Below are 19,042 nucleotides of genomic sequence, written 5' to 3'. Positions count from 1 at the left end.
TTTTGGGCCTGTAAAATGCCAGGGCGGTATAGGAACCCCACAAGTGACCCCATTTTAGAAAAAAAAGACACCCCAAGGTATTATGTTAGGTGTATGACGAGTTCATAGAAGATTTAATTTTTTGTCAAAAGTTAGCGGAAATTAATTTTTATTGGTTTTTTTTCACAAAGTGTCATTTTTCACTAACTTGTGACAAAAAATAAAATCTTCTATGAACTCGCCATACACCTAACGGAATACCTTGGGGTGTCTTCTTTCTAAAATGGGGTCACTTGTGGGGTTCCTATACTGCCCTGGCATTTTAGGGGCCCTAAACCGCGAGGAGTAGTCTAGAAAACAAATGCTTCAAAATGACCTGTGAATAGGACGTTGGGCCCCTTAGCGCACCTAGGCTGCAAAAAAGTGTCACACATGTGGTACCGCCGTACTCAGGAAAAGTAGTATAATGTGTTTTGGGGTGTATTTTTACACATACCCATGCTGGGTGGGAGAAATTTCTATGTAAATGGACAATTGTGTGTAAAAAAATCAAACAATTGTCATTTACAGAGATATTTCTCCCACTTAGCATGGGTATGTGTAAAAATACACCCCAAAACGCATTATACTACTTCTCCTGAGTACAGCGGTACCACATGTGTGGCACTTTTTTACACCCTAAGTACGCTAAGGGGCCCAAAGTCCAATGAGTACCTTTAGGATTTCACAGGTCATTTTGCGACATTTGGTTTCAAGACTACTCCTCACGGTTTAGGGCCCCTAAAATGCCAGGGCAGTATAGGAACCCCACAAATGACCCCATTCTAGAAAGAAGACACCCAAAGGTATTCCGTACGGAGTATGGTGAGTTCATAGAAGATTTTATTTTTTGTCACAAGTTAGCGGAAAATGACACTTTGTGAAAAAAAAATATTAAAATCAATTTCCGCTAACTTGTGACAAAAAAATAAAAACTTCTATGAACTCACCATACTCCTAACGGAATACCTTGGGGTGTCTTCTTTCTAAAATGGGGTCATTAGTGGGGTTCCTATACTGCCCTGGCATTTTAGGGGCCCTAAACCGTGAGGAGTAGTCTTGAAACAAAAATGACCTGTGAAATCCTAAAGGTACTCATTGGACTTTGGGCCCCTTAGTGCAGTTAGGGTGCAAAAAAGTGCCACACATGTGGTATCGCCGTACTCGGGAGAAGTAGTACAATGTGTTTTGGGGTGTATTTTTACACATACCCATGCTGGGTGGGAGAAATACCTCTGTAAATGACAATCTTTTGATTTTTTTACACACAATTGTCCATTTACAGAGGTATTTCTCCCACCCAGCATGGGTATGTGTAAAAATACACCCCAAAACACATTGTACTACTTCTCCCGAGTATGGCGATACCACATGTGTGGCACTTTTTTGCACCCTAACTGCGCTAAAGGGCCCAAAGTCCAATGAGTACCTTTAGGATTTCACAGGTCATTTTGAGAAATTTCGTTTCAAGACTACTCCTCACGGTTTAGGGCCCCTAAAATGCCAGGGCAGTATAGGAACCCCACAAATGACCCCATTTTAGAAAGAAGACACCCCAAGGTATTCCGTTAGGAGTATGGTGAGTTCATAGAAGATTTTATTTTTTGTCAAAAGTTAGCGGAAATTGATTTTAATTGTGTTTTTTCACAAAGTGTCATTTTCCGCTAACTTGTGACAAAAAATAAAATCTTCTATGAACTCGCCATACTACTAACGGAATACCTTGGGGTGTCTTCTTTCTAAAATGGGGTCATTTGTGGGGTTCCTATACTGCCCTGGCATTTTAAGGGCCCTAAACCGTGAGGAGTAGTCTTGAAACGAAATTTCTCAAAATGACCTGTGAAATCCTAAAGGTACTCATTGGACTTTGGGCCCTTTAGCGCAGTTAGGGTGCAAAAAAGTGCCACACATGTGGTATCGCCGTACTCAGGAGAAGTAGTATAATGTGTTTTGTGGTGTATTTTTACACATACCCATGCTGAGTGGGAGAAATATCTCTGTAAATGGACAATTGTGTGTAAAAAAAATTAACAAATTGTCATTTACAGAGATATTTCTCCCACCCAGCATGGGTATGTGTAAAAATACACCCCAAAACACATTATACTACTTCTCCTGAGTACGGCGATACCACATGTGTGGCACTTTTTTGCAGCCTAACTGCGCTAAGGGGTCCAAAGTCCAATGAGCACCTTTAGGCTTTACAGGGGTGCTTACAATTTAGCACCCCCCAAAATGTCAGGACAGTAAACACACCCCACAAATGATCCCATTTTGGAAAGTAGACCCTTCAAGGTATTCAGAGAGGGGCATGGTGAGTTCGTGGCAGATTTCATTTTTTTTTTGTCGCAAGTTAGAAGAAATGGAAACTTTTTTTTTTTTTTTTTTTTTCCTCACAAAGTGTCATTTTCCGCTTACTTGTGACAAAAAATAATATCTTCTATGAACTCACTATGCCTCTCAGTGAATACTTTGGGATGTCTTCTTTCCAAAATGGGGTCATTTGGGGGGTATTTATACTATCCTGGAATTCTAGCCCCTCATGAAACATGACAGGGGGTCAGAAAAGTCAGAGATGCTTGAAAATGGGAAAATTCACTTTTGGCACCATAGTTTGTAAACGCTATAACTTTTACCCAAACCAATAAATATACACTGAATGGGTTTTTTTTTATCAAAAACATGTTTGTCCACATTTTTCGCGCTGCATGTATACAGAAATTTTACTTTATTTGAAAAATGTCAGCACAGAAAGTTAAAAAAATCATTTTTTTGCCAAAATTCATGTCTTTTTTGATGAATATAATAAAAAGTAAAAATCGCAGGAGCAATCAAATAGCATCAAAAGAAAGCTTTATTAGTGACAAGAAAAGGAGCCAAAATTCATTTAGGTGGTAGGTTGTATGAGCGAGCAATAAACCGTGAAAGCTGCAGTGGTCTGAATGGAAAAAAAGTGGCCGGTCCTTAAGGGGTAGAAAGCCCTAGGTCCTCAAGTGGTTAAGCTGTGCTGCAAAAGCAGTGCAACTTGGATTGAGCAGCATGAGTTAAAAATCCCCAACATATGCTTCGGGCTATAGCGCTATGTAGTGTGTGCTCCTAAGTTCTGTGCGCTCCCTTTAGGCTAGGTGCAAACTTAGCAGAAACGCTAGAGTTGCAGAAAAAGCTGCGTTTTTGACGCTAATGGAACACTGGGCCACAGGGAAAAATGCATATAAATTTTTTTTTTAAAAAAATACATGCGTTTTATATACGTGCATTTTCAAAAATGCTGGTTTTGTTGCATAATATGCAAAAACACATAAAAAATGCACATAATGAAAGTCAATGGAAACGCAATGATATGCATTTTTCATGCATTTTTATAAATAGTTTTGTGATGTATTTCCTGTTTTCCGATTAATTTACGTAAAACACATATGCGTTTTGTATATGCGAACAACAAATGCATTAAAACACACGCTTGAAAAATGCATCTGCGGTATAAAAAAAAAAAGCTAACAAACGCACACAAAAAAATATGCACATGTCCTAAAACGCAGCCTTTCATGTTATCTTATGTGTGCACCTACCCTTAAAGGGAACCTGAAGCGGAAAATTATTTAAAATAAACACATGATGTAGCTGCAAATTAATATTACATACTAACGTCACTGTCAGTTCCTCTCAGAAGCTCACTATTTTCTTCTTACAGTGATCCTTTCCAGTTCTGACAATATTTTGTCAGAACTGAAAAATACCAGTTGCTGTCAGTTATAGATCAGCAGCTGTCAGTTACAACTGAATGTGCAAGGTAATGTCCATGTTTCCCTATGGCTCAAGCAGGCAATGTTACAGTTTAACAGTGTGCTGACCAGGAAGCTGTTATGGGATAATGGCGGAAAAATCCATTGATCACAGTGGACAAATAGGATGCAGCAGAGGAGAAAGAGATTGCGTAGACTACATAGGAGGTAAGTATGATCTGTGTATGGTTATTTTGGCTTTATTTTCAGTTCAGGTTCTCTTTAAAGTACTGGCGGCTCCTAGCGTGAGCTGTGAGGTAGCTGTGATACATATTTACTGGCCAAAAGTTCTGCTTGTCACGAGGCGCATACCACATAGGGCTTTGCTGTAAGCCCGCCTGAACCACCAGCCTTTTGTTGAACATGTGTAACTTGCTGTTGATGGGGATCTCTTTGTACTTGCTTGTAGGGGATGACTTCTGAGGACACGGAGAGGAGGCAATCTGGCTGGACATGCTCTAAGACTGCTCTTGGGGTGGAGGAAGCGGTAAAACTTCTGAAGGAATTGGCGGAGCAGAAGTGGAAAGAGAGACCTGATGACGCTGAAGGAAAATGCGTTGAGCGCAAACCTAATTTGAAGGTTCCTGCTTACCCATCTCCTGGGAATATTCTTCACACTGGACGGCAGCTTCCACGCACTCCAGGCCCCGGAGTCCTCCCGCTGCTGCCCTCACAGAAATTTGATCCGCAGGTGCCTGATGAGGACTTATCTGAGGAGCAGAGGTGTTTGCTTGCTAAAGAAGTGGACAACAGGGTTCCCTGTGGCAGGCAACTGCGCCGAACCCCCACAGCCGCTGAACCTGAGCAGAGTCGTGTGCTGAGAGGGGTTCAGCCCACCGCCCAGGAATGTCCACCTGTCCACAGCACACCGAGCCGGACTGTCCGCACCTCAGAAGTGCCTAATAACAGTATTCGGGTTGTGACTGAGTGTTGCATGGTGCCGGATTCCGAGAACGAAAATCCCACTGCTGACCTCTCTGCACACAAAGTAAGTCCTTTCATGAGAGTGTTATACATGGAATTTTTCGCTCTTGATCATAAAAATATAGCACAGATGGGAAACTTTTTTTTTTTTACATGTAGATTCATTTGGGGATCTATACTTAGAGTTGTGCTTTAAAATGTGTATCTGGCCTAAAAAGTACATTTCGGTGGACCTCCTGTAAGGAAAAGTTATAATCACCTGTGGTGTCTTCTAGGGTTGCAACGGTATGAAATTCCGCGGTATTATACAACTATTTGGACCTGCCCCCACCCCGGTTTGGTAGCCAGATGTGCCCCACTCCCTCGGCATACATATGCTCAAGCTGCCGGGGGATTTGAGAGAAGGGTAAAGCTGTTCACCCTGCTCCTACACAAGTCCTAGTGGCGTTAAACACTATTCTTCCTCCAGGTTACCATGGATATGTACCGTGTTATCAAAGCGCTATAGCTTGTACAATTTAAAACTGATTAAAATGTCCCAGCGGAGTGCGCTACCACAAGGTCCGGCAAGACCTAAATACTTATACACAATCGCTTAAGCGCACATCCTATTCAATATAAAAGTCCACAAAACACTATTCAGGAGTTTCTCAAAGCTGTTCTCATATGCAGTTTCTCGGTCTCTTCTACCACCATCACCATGGACACCCAACAGTAAACAGACTCACCAGATGTATTGGCCACTGCTAGACTGGCCAACCATGCACAAATCCAGGAGCCTCAGTACTTCAGGATCCTGGTACCGCTGTGATGCTGTCCGTTTAGACCACCATCATCCTCCCCATAATCCATGCATTGTACCTCAAAGAAACAGCCTCCATAGCGTAACTCCGTAAAAAACTTAAAACTTTAATATTAAAATTGCACTCACATGCTCCAGATTGTATTGCACATTTAGAGTTTCACGGGCTCTCCCCCGTTGCCTGGCAAGGCACAGCTTGTGTTGGGTCCTCCTGTTCCCCCTCCACTCAGCTTGCAGACACCACCGCCTCCACCGGCTGTTCGCTTCCTGGTATGTCCAACCTCCCGCCCGATCGATTTCGTCACTCCCTCGTGACTCATCAGGGGCACGGGAGTTGGACTCATTACCAGGGTTTTTATATCCTTTAGTTGGAGGCTAATTGCCTTTTCCTCCTCTTCCGTCCGCGTCATACGCGTCATGACGTACGCTTGATCACGTCTTTCAGTTTTCCACTTCCGCCCTTACTGCATGCGTCATTACGTCCGCGTTCGTGCACCGTTTGTCCGCGTCGCATACATCAATACGTACGCATTATACTTGTTGCTCTAATTGGCTGCCTGTTTCCGCGTCACATGCGTCCTGACGTACGCGTTAGTTTTAACTGGTTTGCAAGCTGATTGGTGTTCCCCTTTCCCACTTCCTATCTCCGGGACCTCCCCATCCTATCCCAGTTAACCCTTCATGTAGGTGCATTCCACACTTAGGGCAACTGTATATCAAGCTTGTAGTGTCCTCTCCAAGGAGTGTGGGTACTTATGTTTTTACCGGGCCACCCCTTCCTATACTGTTTCCCTGCAGCCCACCCTGCAAGGGAGAAGGCCCGTTTACATCACAATCCTCTACATTCACATTATTTGCACATGAATTATACCCCCCTCCCCCAAAAAAACCCTCCCCCCACATCAACCACACCACGTTACATATTCTTAAAATCATATTAACCTCTATAACTACCTGTTATTCTTGGTCAGTTATCAGCTATAAAACAATTTAGGTCCAGGTCAATATTTAACCCCCCTGGCTGCAGACTCCCCAGCCCATATATCCATCTTGTCTCTTTCCTAGATATGTGTCGGACCTTGTGACAACCCCTCCACCCATATTCCATCTTTTCAAGGCCGGAGAAATGTAGTCCCCCCGGATTGCATTGGTGGTGGGTTCTAAAGTGTTCTGATACACTATGTCCTCCAAACCCTTTCTTGATGTTCCTGATGTGCTCCATCACCCTAGATTTCAATGCCCTGGTGGTCCTACCCACATATTGTTTCCCACACCCACACCATAACAAGTATACCACCCCCACTGTGTTACATGTGATGTTCTGTAATATATCTTGAACTTGGCTCCATTTGCATAGGATATGACCTCACTTATCTTGCTACCCTTGGCCTCTTCGCATGCCTTACACCCCCTGCTCGGAAAGAAACCTTTCTGCTGCCAGAAGGCTGCCTTTTTATTCTTGGGTCCCTCCACCAGGCTGGGTGCCAATATCTGTTTTAAATTCGGGGCCCTTCTATATATGAACTGGGGCCTCTCTGGCAGGATCCTCTGAAGTGTTCTGTCCTCCTTCAGTATGTGCCAGTGTCTCCTAACTGCACCCTCCATCTCTCTATACTGACTGGAGAATTCTGTGACAAATGGAACGACATACTTTGTACCCTCTTGTGTTCTTCCCCTTCTAATCAATCTATCCCTGTCTTTCTTCCCTATTTCGATGACCTCTTTATATAACTCTTCCTCCCTGTACCCTTTTTCTTTAAACCTTTCCACCAATGTGTTTGATTGTTCCATGTAATCTTCCACCCTACTGCAATTCCTGCGAATACGTGTGAATTGTCCCCTTGGGACAGCCTTCAACCACTGTGAGTGGTGACAGCTTTTTGTGGATAAATATCCATTCCTATCCGTGCTTTTGAAATACGTGCGTGTAATAAAGTGCCCATCTTTTTTCTCTATTTCTATGTCCAGAAAGTGTATATTCTTAGTGTCACACTCCATTTCAAGTCTTATATTCAAATCATTATGGTTCAAAAACTCCATGAACTTTTCCAACTCCTCCCTATTTCCCCCCCCCATACAATGAACAAATCATCAATGAATCTTTTCCACATTAATATCTTCCCCTCCTGTTGTGAATTTTCCAATACCAGTGATTCCCATCTCCCCATAAACAAATTTGCAAGTGAAGGTGCAAACCCCGCCCCCATTGCACATCCCCTGATCTGTATATAAAATTGTCCCCGATACCAAAAATAGTTCCTACCAAGTGCATAGGTCAACAACTCAAGTATGAATTCCACCTGTTCTTTCTCCAATGTTCCATCTTCCCTAAAAAAAAATGTTTTACTGCTGCCAAGGCTGCTTCATGTGGTATGTTGGTATACAGACTCGCTACGTCTGCCGTCACCATAATGCTATCATCATGAACCTGATTGTCTTCCAGTATTTGCAACATGTGTTTCGTATCCTTAATTACATATGGTAGCTTCTTTACCAGTGCCTGTAGATAAAAATCTATGTATTGTCCCAACCTGTGGGTTATGGACCCAATCCCACTTATTATGGGGCGGCTAGGGGGGGCACTGGTGCTCTTATGAATCTTTGGTACCTGATATATAATTGGTATTCTTGGCGCTGTGGGTATCAAGAACTCAAATAGGAAGTGGGAAAGGGGAACACCAATCAGCTTGCAAACCAGTTAAAACTAACGCGTACGTCAGGACGCATGTGACGCGGAAACAGGCAGCCAATTAGAGCAACAAGTATAATGCGTACGTATTGATGTATGCGACGCGGACAAACGGTGCCCGAACGCGGACGTAATGACGCATGCAGTAAGGGCGGAAGTGGAAAACTGAAAGACGTGATCAAGCGTACGTCATGACGCGTATGACGCGGACGGAAGAGGAGGAAAAGGCAATTAGCCTCCAACTAAAGGATATAAAAACCCTGGTAATGAGTCCAACTCCCGTCTCCCTGATGAGCCACGAGGGAGTGACGAAATCGATCGGGCGGGAGGTTGGACATACCAGGAAGCGAACAGCCGGTGGAGGCGGTGGTGTCTGCAAGCTGAGTGGAGGGGGAACAGGAGGACCCAACACAAGCTGTGCCTTGCCAGGCAACGGGGGAGAGCCCGTGAACTCTAAATGTGCAATACAATCTGGAGCATGTGAGTGCAATTTTAATATTAAAGTTTTAAGTTTTTTACGGAGTTACGCTATGGAGGCTGTTTCTTTGAGGTACAATGCATGGATTATGGGGAGGATGATGGTGGTCTAAACGGACAGCATCACAGCAGTACCAGGATCCTGAAGTACTGAGGCTCCTGGATTTGTGCATGGTTGGCCAGTCTAGCAGTGGCCAATACATCTGGTGAGTCTGTTTACTGTTGGGTGTCCACGGTGATGGTGGTAGAAGAGACCGAGAAACTGCATATGAGAACAGCTTTGAGAAACTCCTGAATAGTGTTTTGTGGACTTTTATATTGAATAGGATGTGCGCTTAAGCGATTGTGTATAGGTTACCATGGATAGTGGTGAAGTTTAAATTCGGCTTCCAGCTATTGCTGGCAGCCGAATTACAGTGCTTTTATAGTCATTTGTGCTCTCTTTTGACGACGCCCAAATTACTCACTGAGCGTCGCTATAGCCGTAATTCCTATTGCAGCCTAAGGCGGCACTGGCTGCGCCCAAATCTCTGGCTTTGTTTTTACAGAACTTCACGCCCACACCCCTCTGTATGGTAGCCAGGTATAGGTGCCTCCAGTATAACTAGCTAGTTGGGTATAGGTGCCCCCATTCTAAGTAGCCAGGGATAGGTGTAGCCAGTAATGGGTGGCCGCAGCATAGGTAGCCAGGGATAGGTGTAGCCAGTAATAGGTGACGCAGCAGAGGTAGCTAGGGATAGGTGTAGCCAGTAACGGGGCTACAGCATAGGTAGCCACGGGTAGGTGTAGCCAATAATGGGTGGCCGCAGCATAGGTAGCCAGGGATAGGTGTAACCCAGTAACAAATGGCCACAGCATAGGTAGCCACGGGTAGGTGTAGCCAATAATGGGTGGCCGCAGCATAGGTAGCCAGGCATAGGTGTAACCCAGCAACAAATGGCTGCAGCATAGGTAGCCAGGGATAGGTGTAGCCAATAATGGGTGGCCGCAGCATAGGTAGCCAGGCATAGGTGTAACCCAGCAACAAATGGCTGCAGCATAGGTAGCCAGGGATAGGTGTAGCCAGTTATAGGTGGCTGCCGCATAGGTAGCCAGGGATAGGTGTAGCCAGTAACAGGTGGCCGCAGCATAGTTAGCCAGGGATAGGTGTAGCCAGTAATAGGTGGCCACAGCATAGGTAGCCAGGGATAGGTGTAGCCAGTAATAGGTGACCACAGCATAGGTAGCCAGGGATAGGTGTAGCCAGTAATAGGTGCCGCAGCACAGGTAGCCAGGGATAGGTGTAGCCAGTAATCGGTGGCCGCAGCACAGGTAGCCAGGGATAGGTGTAGCCAGTAATAGGTGGCCGCAGCACAGGTAGCCAGGGATAGGTGTAGCCAGTAATAGGTGACCACAGCATAGGTAGCCAGGGATAGGTGTAGCCAGTAATAGGTGGCCGCAGCACAGGTAGCCAGGGATAGGTGTAGCCAGTAACAGGGCTGCAGCATAAGTAGCCAGTGATAGGTGTAGCCAATAATAGGTGGCCTGCAGCATAGGTAGCCAGGGATAGGTTTAGCCAGTAACAGGTGGCCGCAGTATAGGTAGCCAGGGATAGGTATAGCCAGTAATAGGTGCAGTAGTTCTGCACCTGCGCAGTTTGCTGCGGCCCACATGGCCATGACTGACAGCGGCTCTTCGCGCAGCCGCAATAAGGCCGACCCCGCGGTCGGTCTGAAGAACGAGAACGGAGACCGGGACATCGGTGGGGAGCAGAGCGGTCGGCGTGGGACAGTCGGCTGCAAGGGGCTGGAGAGAGCCCTAGGTGAGTAAAGCTCATTTTGCCTAATTTGGCTGATGGCTCCTTTAAGTGCTTCAGAAAACAGGACTGTCTTTGACCCAAGTTGCTTGAAGAGCCCCGAGAAGCTCTTTTGTGTAGATAACTGAAGTTTAACTATTCCTGTACTGGAAAACAATTACACTTTTTTTTTTTCTTCTTCTTCTTCCTCCTTTGCTACTTATGTTCTATATATAAGCTGTACTACACATACAATTCATTTTCCTCATACATTTATTTTCACTTCAGGTTTGCTTTAACCACTTCAGGACAAGAGCAATTTTCACATATCAGCTCTGCTCCCATTCATTCGCCAATAACTTTATTACTACTTATCACACCTAAATGATCTATTTTTTTTATTTTTTTCATGACTAATTAGGCTTTTAGCGTGTGATAATTTTGTTTAGTATTCATCTTCTTTTTCTATGCATTTTAAAGAGAAATTAAGGGAAAAAATAGAAAATACACTCCTTCTCCATTTCCATCCATTATAGCTTTACAATAAACATTGCTAACTATAAGATAAGTTAAACCCACAAATTTTATTTGCTCATCCATCCTGGTTATTACAACATTTAGATTACCGTATATACTCGCATACAAGCCGAATTTTTGACCCCCAAAAAGGGGGTCAAAAGTTGGGGGGTCGGCTTGTATGCGAGTCTTCCCTGGTGGTCTAGTGGTGGGTGGTGGGTGGTCCGCTCCCCGCTCCCCCCGCGGCCGCCGCTGCTATTACCTGCTTAGGCAGCGGCTGCTTCCTAATCCGCGTGCCCCTTCTGAAACTTCCTCAGAGTGTATCACAGCAGCGCGCCTGGCGCTGCTGCTGTGACGATGCAGGGAGCAGGAAAGAGCGGTTCCCTTGGTAACGGCGATACAGATTGCCGCTATAAGGAGCCGCGCTCTTTCCTGCCCCCTGCATCGTCACAGCAGCAGCGCCGGGCGCGCTGCTGTGATACACTGAGAAAGTTTCAGAAGGGGAACGCGGATTAGGAAGCGGCCGCTGCCTAAGCAGGTAATAGCGGCCGCGGGGGGAGCGGGGAGCTGGGGGGGAGCACTACCTACCTATGCTGGGCACTATACTGGCTAAACTGGGCATTATACTTGCTAAACTGGGCACTATACTGGCTAAACTGGCCACTATACTGGCTAAACTGGCCACTATACTGGCTAAACTGGGCACACTGGGCACTATACTGGCTAAACTGGGCACTTTACTAGCCATACTGGGGCACTATACTGGCTAAACTGGGCGCTATACTGGCTAAACTGGGGCATATACTATACTGGCTAAACTGGGCTATACTGGCTAAACTGGGCACTATACTGGCTAAACTGGGCACTATACTGGCTAAACTGGGCACTATACTGGCTAAACTGGGCACTATACTGGGCACTTTACTAGCCATACTGGGGCACTATACTGGCTAAACTGGGCACTATACTAGCTAAACTGGGCACTATACTGGCTAAACTGGGCACTATACTAACTAAACTGGGCACTATACTGGCTAAACTGGGCACTTTACTAGCCATACTGGGGCACTATACTAGCTAAACTGAGGCACTACCTACCCATACTGGGCACTATACTGGCTATACTGGGCACTATACTGGCTATACTGGGCACTTTACTAGCTATACTGGGCACTATACTAGCTATACTGGACACTATACTAGCTATACTGGACACTACCTACCTATACTGGGCACTATACTAGCTATACTGGGACACACTGGGGGGCTGCACCAATCCGGCATTTCCTACCCCCGGCTTATATGGGGGTCAATCATTTTTCCCTGTTTTTCAGGGAAAAGTTGGGGGGTCGGCTTATATGCGAGTATATACGGTATGTTCTTAGTTCAGTGTAGTGACAATATTATATTTGGGAAAAAAACTTTTTTTTTTGTTTTTTTTGTTTTTTTTGTTTTTTTGCTTTCTCATTGTACGCCATTGATTACTAGACCTTATTTGCAAAAATAAAAGTAATATACTCTCATGGCATACATATTTAAAATGCCAGGTTCCGAAGGTAACAATGTAGGTGTTTTTTTATTTTATATCTTTTTTATATTCTGCCACTTTTCATTTTACTAGCATTTTTATTTTGGTACAGAATATGCGAAAATGTTTGACTAAAAAGAATACACAAGACATGGGACTCAACCCTAAAACTCTCTCAACCCTTTTTTTACTTACCACACTACCACATATGTTTCTTGTAGTTTTGCTAAAATTTTCCCAAGTTCGGATTGAGTTTGTCCGTACCTAATTTTTTTATGTGACGTGGGTCCAAGCTTTAAAGTGTATCAGAGCTGGTATACATAAAACGTTTTATACATACTTGGGGCTTCCTCCAGCCCCATACGACGTATCGCTCCCACACCGCCGTCCTCGGCTGCCCGCAGTTCTGATACCAGGTCCCACACTTCCGGTAGTTTGACGTAAGTGAAGTGCGCTGTTTGCGTATGGAGAGATAAGTAGAGGGCGCATTTCTCCTGCGTAGACTGGCCTGACTGACGGAAGTGCAGGAAACCTGGTATCGGAGCTGCAGAAGACTGAGGATGGCGGCGTGGGATCAATCCATGCGTATGGGGGTGCAGGAAGCCCTAGGCATGTATAAAACGTTTTATGTATACCAGCTCTGGTTTCCTTTTAAGACGCACCAAAATGTATTCTACAACTCATCATGGTTAAAATGATACCACATGTGCCTGATTTAGTAACAAACTGGTGGTGCTCTGTCCAACTACACTGGACATATATATACATTGTCATTAAGTGCTTAAAGGAGGACCCCTGACATTGACTTTTTAGGCTGCATATCTGCTTTAATGTAAGACTAGGCAGTGCTGCTTGTAGTGTAGGTGTTTTGCTTGTCCTGGTTGGTGTTTGACCACAGAATGCATTGCTTTCTTTGCATTAAATTATAATGTACCTCATGTAAGTAACCTTTACTTATAATTTCAGGAAACACATACTGAAGAGATGAACTCTTGCAGCCCTGAGACTCGTATTGTCAGGAGAATAAGTGAATTGCCTGTGAAAGGCAAGTATTGATAACCTGCTCTTCATAAGGTTACTGTGCAGTTCCTATCCTCGTGGCGTTCCCACACACGTTAGTCTGTTAAAGGGGCACGATTGAGAATTAAGGGGGGGGGGGGGGGGTAGTGTTTGCGTGTTTACATAGCATTGACATCTGCACCAGCTTCTCTTTTTATTTCCAATCATTTTGCTTTGAAATGGAATCTCTTAAATGGAATACTGAGATAAATCAACAGTGCTAAAACAATCTTATGTGCATGTACTGTCGAGGTTGTAATAAAATAAAAATGTAATACTTTTGACCATGCAGGGAGACTTTACTATCTGACCTTGACAATATATGCATGTAGGATCGTTTTAGCTTTGTCATGAATCTCTGTATTCCTTTAATGATGGTTTGGCTCTCATCCTACCTCTCCAACCGCACCTTCACGACCTCCTTCAATGAGTCCTCATCCACCCCCCAGCCACCTCTCCGTATGAGTCCCTCAAGGCTCGGTCCTTGGCCCCCTACTGTTCACCCTATACACATCCTCCGTTAGAAAGGTTATCTCCTCCATGAGTTTTAATTATCATCTGTATGCAGATGACATCCAGATCTACCTCCACACCCCTGACCTATCCATCACTACCATGGACAAGGTTTCCTCCTGCCTATCTGCCATTTCCTCCTGGGTGTCCGCTAGGTTCCTGAAACTAAACCTGGACAAAACAGAATTTATGATCTTCCCACCCGGCCATCCCTGACCCTCCCAGTTGTGAATGTCACTGTTAACCACATTACCATTCACCCTACCTCTCAAGCCCGCTGTCTGGGTGTCACCCTGGACTCCACACTCTCCTTCACTCCTCACATCCAAAACCTCACAAAGCCCTGCAACTTCCACTTCCATAACATCTGCAAGGTCCGCCCTTTCCTGACCTATGTCACCACAAAGCTCCTCATCTATGCCCTCATAATTTCCCGCCTTGACTACTGCAACGCCTTTTGTCTGGTATCCCTAGGACCCAAATTTCCCCTCTGCAGTCCATCATGAATGCTGCATCCAGAATTATCCACTCCTCCCATCGCTCCACCACTTTTCTCCCCTTTATGAATCCCTTCACTGGCTTCCTATCCAGTCCAGAATCTGATTCAAGATACTGTCTGGCCTACAAATCTGTCCACAAAACCCGCCCAACCTACATTTCCAATCTTACCCAGAGGTACACCCTAGCTGCTCACTCCACTCCTCCAATGAACTTCGCCTGACCGCCCCCGCAGCACCCAGTCCCATGCAGGCCTCCAGGACTTCTCAAGAGCTGCTCCAACACTATGCTCCAACACCTCCCTCCATTAGGGTTTCCCCCTCCTTCAGCATCTTCACCTTTACACTCTGGCCTACCCCCCTCCCCCCCCCCCCCCCCCTCCCTCACTGGAGCTCTGAACCGGCAGCTGAACTCAGGTCCCCTACCTTTCCTTTCCCTACCTCTCCCTCTAGATTGTAAGGCAGGGTCCTCCTCCTTGTGTCTCCTACCTGATCATGTACCTCCATTACCATACACCCATCCTATGGATCTGAATGAACTCCACTTGCCTAATCTCCATGCTCCATCCAGTGACTGACTAAGTATTACTTTGTACTCTAAATATTGTCTGTAAGCTTAACTAATGTCCAGTGCTGCGTTATATTGGCGCTTTATAAATACAATATATAATGGTGTGACAAGTTTATTCAGCGGAGTGCAGTGACCTAGAGACATGTCAGCGGAGTGCAGTGACCTGCAGGACTGGATCGCATTGTGCTGGACTGTACACTAAACAATTAATTGCTTAGCTATTATTTACCTGACCTGCAAGGCCTGAAGGTGTTCACTTTAGGACCACACAGTTTTTTTTTTTTTTAACCAGAAAAGTTTATTCAAACAAAACAAAAAGGACACATATCGTACAGTGAAACCAGAGGTTACATTTGAGAAGCAGTCTTCGTATGGGGGTACAAATGTGGTAAAGTTGGGTCTGTGCAGTTACATGCATAACAGATTGTGTTATAAAGGGAGGCACACATTGCTCCAGAGGAGCACTTATTTAAAGAATAATCACATAGGTTAAATAATATAAGAGATGGAACATTCAAAGGGGAACAAACCATTGCTCATATTGTACCACATCGCCACTGTCTAGGTGCGTGTATAAACCAACAATTAAGAATAAAAAGAGAGGGTACATACGAGCTTATATAGTGTAATTTTAGGCTTGTATAAAGGTTTCATATTTGGAGCTCATTTTCTATCTTTCCAGACATCCCAGATTAGGTGGAATTGCTTTATTCTGTTTCTGTGTGTATAAACCAATTTTTTTGAAGGGAAGGCCTTTATCTAGACGTTGAATCCAGCAAGAGAGCAGGGGGGGGGGGGTTAGGTGACAGCCAGTGCAAAGCAATTTCTTGCCGAGCGGCAAATAGCGTCTCTCTCATTAACATTTTGGTACATGCTCTTATTTCTTCCTCATCGATTATACCCAAGATGCATAAAAGGGGGTTGAGGGTAGTTGGGCAGCAAATACGGTCATGTAGGAAATTTACAGTTTGGGTCCAAAAATCTGCCACCGGGGCGCATTCCCAAATAAGGTGGTAAAATGTAGGAGCACTATATCCGCACTTTGGGCAGACGTTTGTTGCTAAGGGGTTGTATTTTATCATTCTACTAGGGGTCAAGTAGGCCTGATGGAGTATATAGAGTTGAGTGGCCCGGTCTTTAACATTGAGAGATACTCTCTTAACTGCTTCCAGAGCGTCTACCCAGTCCTCCGTATCTAGAGTCATACCTGTGGCCTCCCATTTTTCTTTAGAGCCTAAGGTTCTGTCGTAGGCAGAGCGCTCTATCATTTCTTTATATAGAGTTCCTATTAAGTGTTTTTTAGGCCCATCTGCTATTGTGTTAAGTACTGAGTCTGGCTCAATATGTACGGGGTCCTTCTTAAACTGACTGTAAAATGCGTGCTTCAATTGCAGAAAACGGAAATAGTAAGGTGAAAGTGCAGGGCATTGGTCCACCAGTTTAGCGAAGGGGATAAGTTTCCCGTGTTCTACTATTTGGCCTAAGTAGATTATACCCATTTTAGCCCATAGGTGAGGGTCCGGTACAGAGGTAAATTCCTTCAGGTGTTGGTTATGCCAAAGGGGCGTGTGAGCATCAAAGCTAAAGGATTTATATAGGCCTCCGGCACGGCGCCAAATCATTAGTGCCTGCGTAAGAATTGCATTAGGCATCTTACTAGCAGGTATCTCCTCTCTGAGGAGATCGTGGGCAACACAATCTTTAAACAGATCAGAGCTATATCCCAGTGCTTCAGGGTTATATAGGTTCCCCGTAAAGAACCAGGATGAGATGTGTTGCATTTGGGATGCTAAGTAATAATGCTGCAAAGAGGGCAGCGCCAGACCTCCCTGACCATTTGGGTTTATAAGTATAGTGTATTTAATTTTGGCCCGTTTGTAATTCCAAATAAAAGAAATTAATATAGTTCTAAGCCGTTTAAAAAAGGACATGGGAATGTATACCGGCGAATGATGTAGAACATATAACATCTTAGGTAAAAGTATCATTTTGACCAAGTTAACGCGGCCGACGACCGTTAAGTATAATTTGGACCAGGCCCTGCGCTTTGCCTGTACAAAGGATAGAAGTGGATAGACCTCAGCTTGTAGATATAACCTAGGGTCTGAATGGATCTGAACACCAAGGTATTTGAAGGACTGAACGGCGAGCAGCGGGAGGTCCGACAACTGGGACGTAGCTGGAGGGGAATCTAAGTATAGGAGTACTGACTTGGCCTTATTCAGTAGAAGACCTGAATAATGCCCTGATTCTGTAATGGTGTCTAGAGCGTTGTGCAACGATTCAGCAGAGTCTGCTAAATAAAGAATGGTATCATCCGCATAGAGGCTAATTTTTCTCTTCTGTGTGCGGTGTACAGAAGCCATGTATTGAAGGGTGTGCTCTTATGCGGCAGGCGAGGGGTTCCACTGCTAAAGCATATAGTAAGGGGGAGAGCGGGCAGCCCTGTCTAGTACCCCTGCCCAGAGAAAAAGACTCGGAGATCCATCCATTCGTACATACCCTTGCCTTGGGGTGATGGTAGAGAATTTGAACCCACTTGCAAAAAGTGTCTCCAAAGCCAAACCTGGCAAGGACCGCATTGAGATATGGCCACTCGACAGTGTCGAAGGCTTTTGCCATATCGAGTGAAGCTACCACTCTTTTCCCCATATTGATGTGTCTAGCTTGGATGTTTATCAATAAGCGGCGAATATTCATAGCAGTATTTTTCCCAGGCATGAAGCCCGTTTGATCGGGGTGTATCAGTGAAAGAATAACTGTGTTGAGTCTGTTGGCGAGTATTTTTGCTAATATTTTAATATCCGCAGTCAAAAGAGAGATCGGACGGTACGAGTCGCATAGCAGCGGGTCCTTGCCAGATTTAGGGAGTATAATAATTAACGCCTCCATCAGTGATGGTGGTAGTTCGCCCGTTTCAAATGCGGAGTTGTACATTTCTAAAAGGAGGGGTGTAATGTTATCCATATATTTTTTGTAGACTTCAATGGGGAGACCATCCAGACCAGATGCTTTTTTAGATGGGAAACCAGCAATGGCCATACAGATCTCATCTAGTGAAATTGGGGCGTCTAGGCCATTAGCTTGGTCAGGAGTAAGCCTAGGTAATGTAATTTCCGATAGAAAGATCTCCGAGTCTGTCTGGTTTGTAGTGGTATGGCTGGCATACAGGGCTGAATAGTATTCATAAAAGGTTTTGTTTATATCTTCACAACCTGTTACTTGAGTACCGTTCAGGTCTTTTATGTGAGTAATAACAGGTGGGGAGGTGTATGCTTTGCTTATTTTGGCAAGGAGCGTGCCCGCCTTCTCCCCCTGTTCGTAAAAGTTTTGCTTGTTAAAAAACAATTTGCTTTGAGTGATTTCCTCTATTAACTGTTTATGTTTTCTCTCAGCTACTCGCCATTCATCCAGCAATTCAGTCGAGGGGTTGGCGATATAGTGCTTTCTAGCTGTTTCAGCCAATGTTATAAGCTCTCTTTCTTTGTGTTTAGAGTCTGATTTACAGTTGGAGATTGCACTAATAAGTTCCCCTCTGAGGAAAGCCTTGAAGGCTTCCCATTTTAGAAGTTGATTGTCTTCATCCCTGTGGTCAAATTTAAAGTTTTCAATATGATTAGCGATGTGGTCTTGGTCAGTGACCAGATCTAGCCAAAAAGCATTAAGTTTCCAGAACTGAAATGGTGGTTTATTACCCCACGCAATCACCATAGTAATGGGGGAATGGTCCGACACTAGGCGCGGCAGGGCCCCAATATCAGAGACATATTTAAGGAGATCAGGCGACGTAAAAAAAGGTCTATGCGAGAGGCTGCTTTAAAAGAGGCAGAGTAGCATGTAAATAGTTGCTGCGAGGGATTAAAATGGCGCCAAACGTCTGTTAGGTGGACTT

At 44.7% G+C, this 19,042-nt stretch overlaps 1 protein-coding gene across 1 annotated transcript in view; it reads left to right on the top strand.

Moving 5' to 3' along the window:
• The window catches only part of LOC137547270 (cingulin-like), a 42,881-nt gene that overhangs the window by 7,996 nt on the left and 15,843 nt on the right, over positions 1-19,042 (top strand). Inside the window, exons 3-4 of the mRNA XM_068270684.1 lie at positions 4,210-4,788; positions 13,477-13,555. Of these exons, the coding sequence (XP_068126785.1) occupies positions 4,210-4,788; positions 13,477-13,555 (658 nt within the window). The remainder of the gene's footprint in view (positions 1-4,209; positions 4,789-13,476; positions 13,556-19,042) is intronic.

The sequence above is a fragment of the Hyperolius riggenbachi genome, chromosome 2 (genome assembly GCF_040937935.1).
Source record: "Hyperolius riggenbachi isolate aHypRig1 chromosome 2, aHypRig1.pri, whole genome shotgun sequence".
Classification (NCBI taxonomy): Eukaryota; Metazoa; Chordata; class Amphibia; order Anura; family Hyperoliidae; genus Hyperolius; species Hyperolius riggenbachi.
The sequence above is the reverse complement of the archived record's forward strand: the minus strand, read 5'-3'. Positions and strand labels throughout refer to the sequence as shown.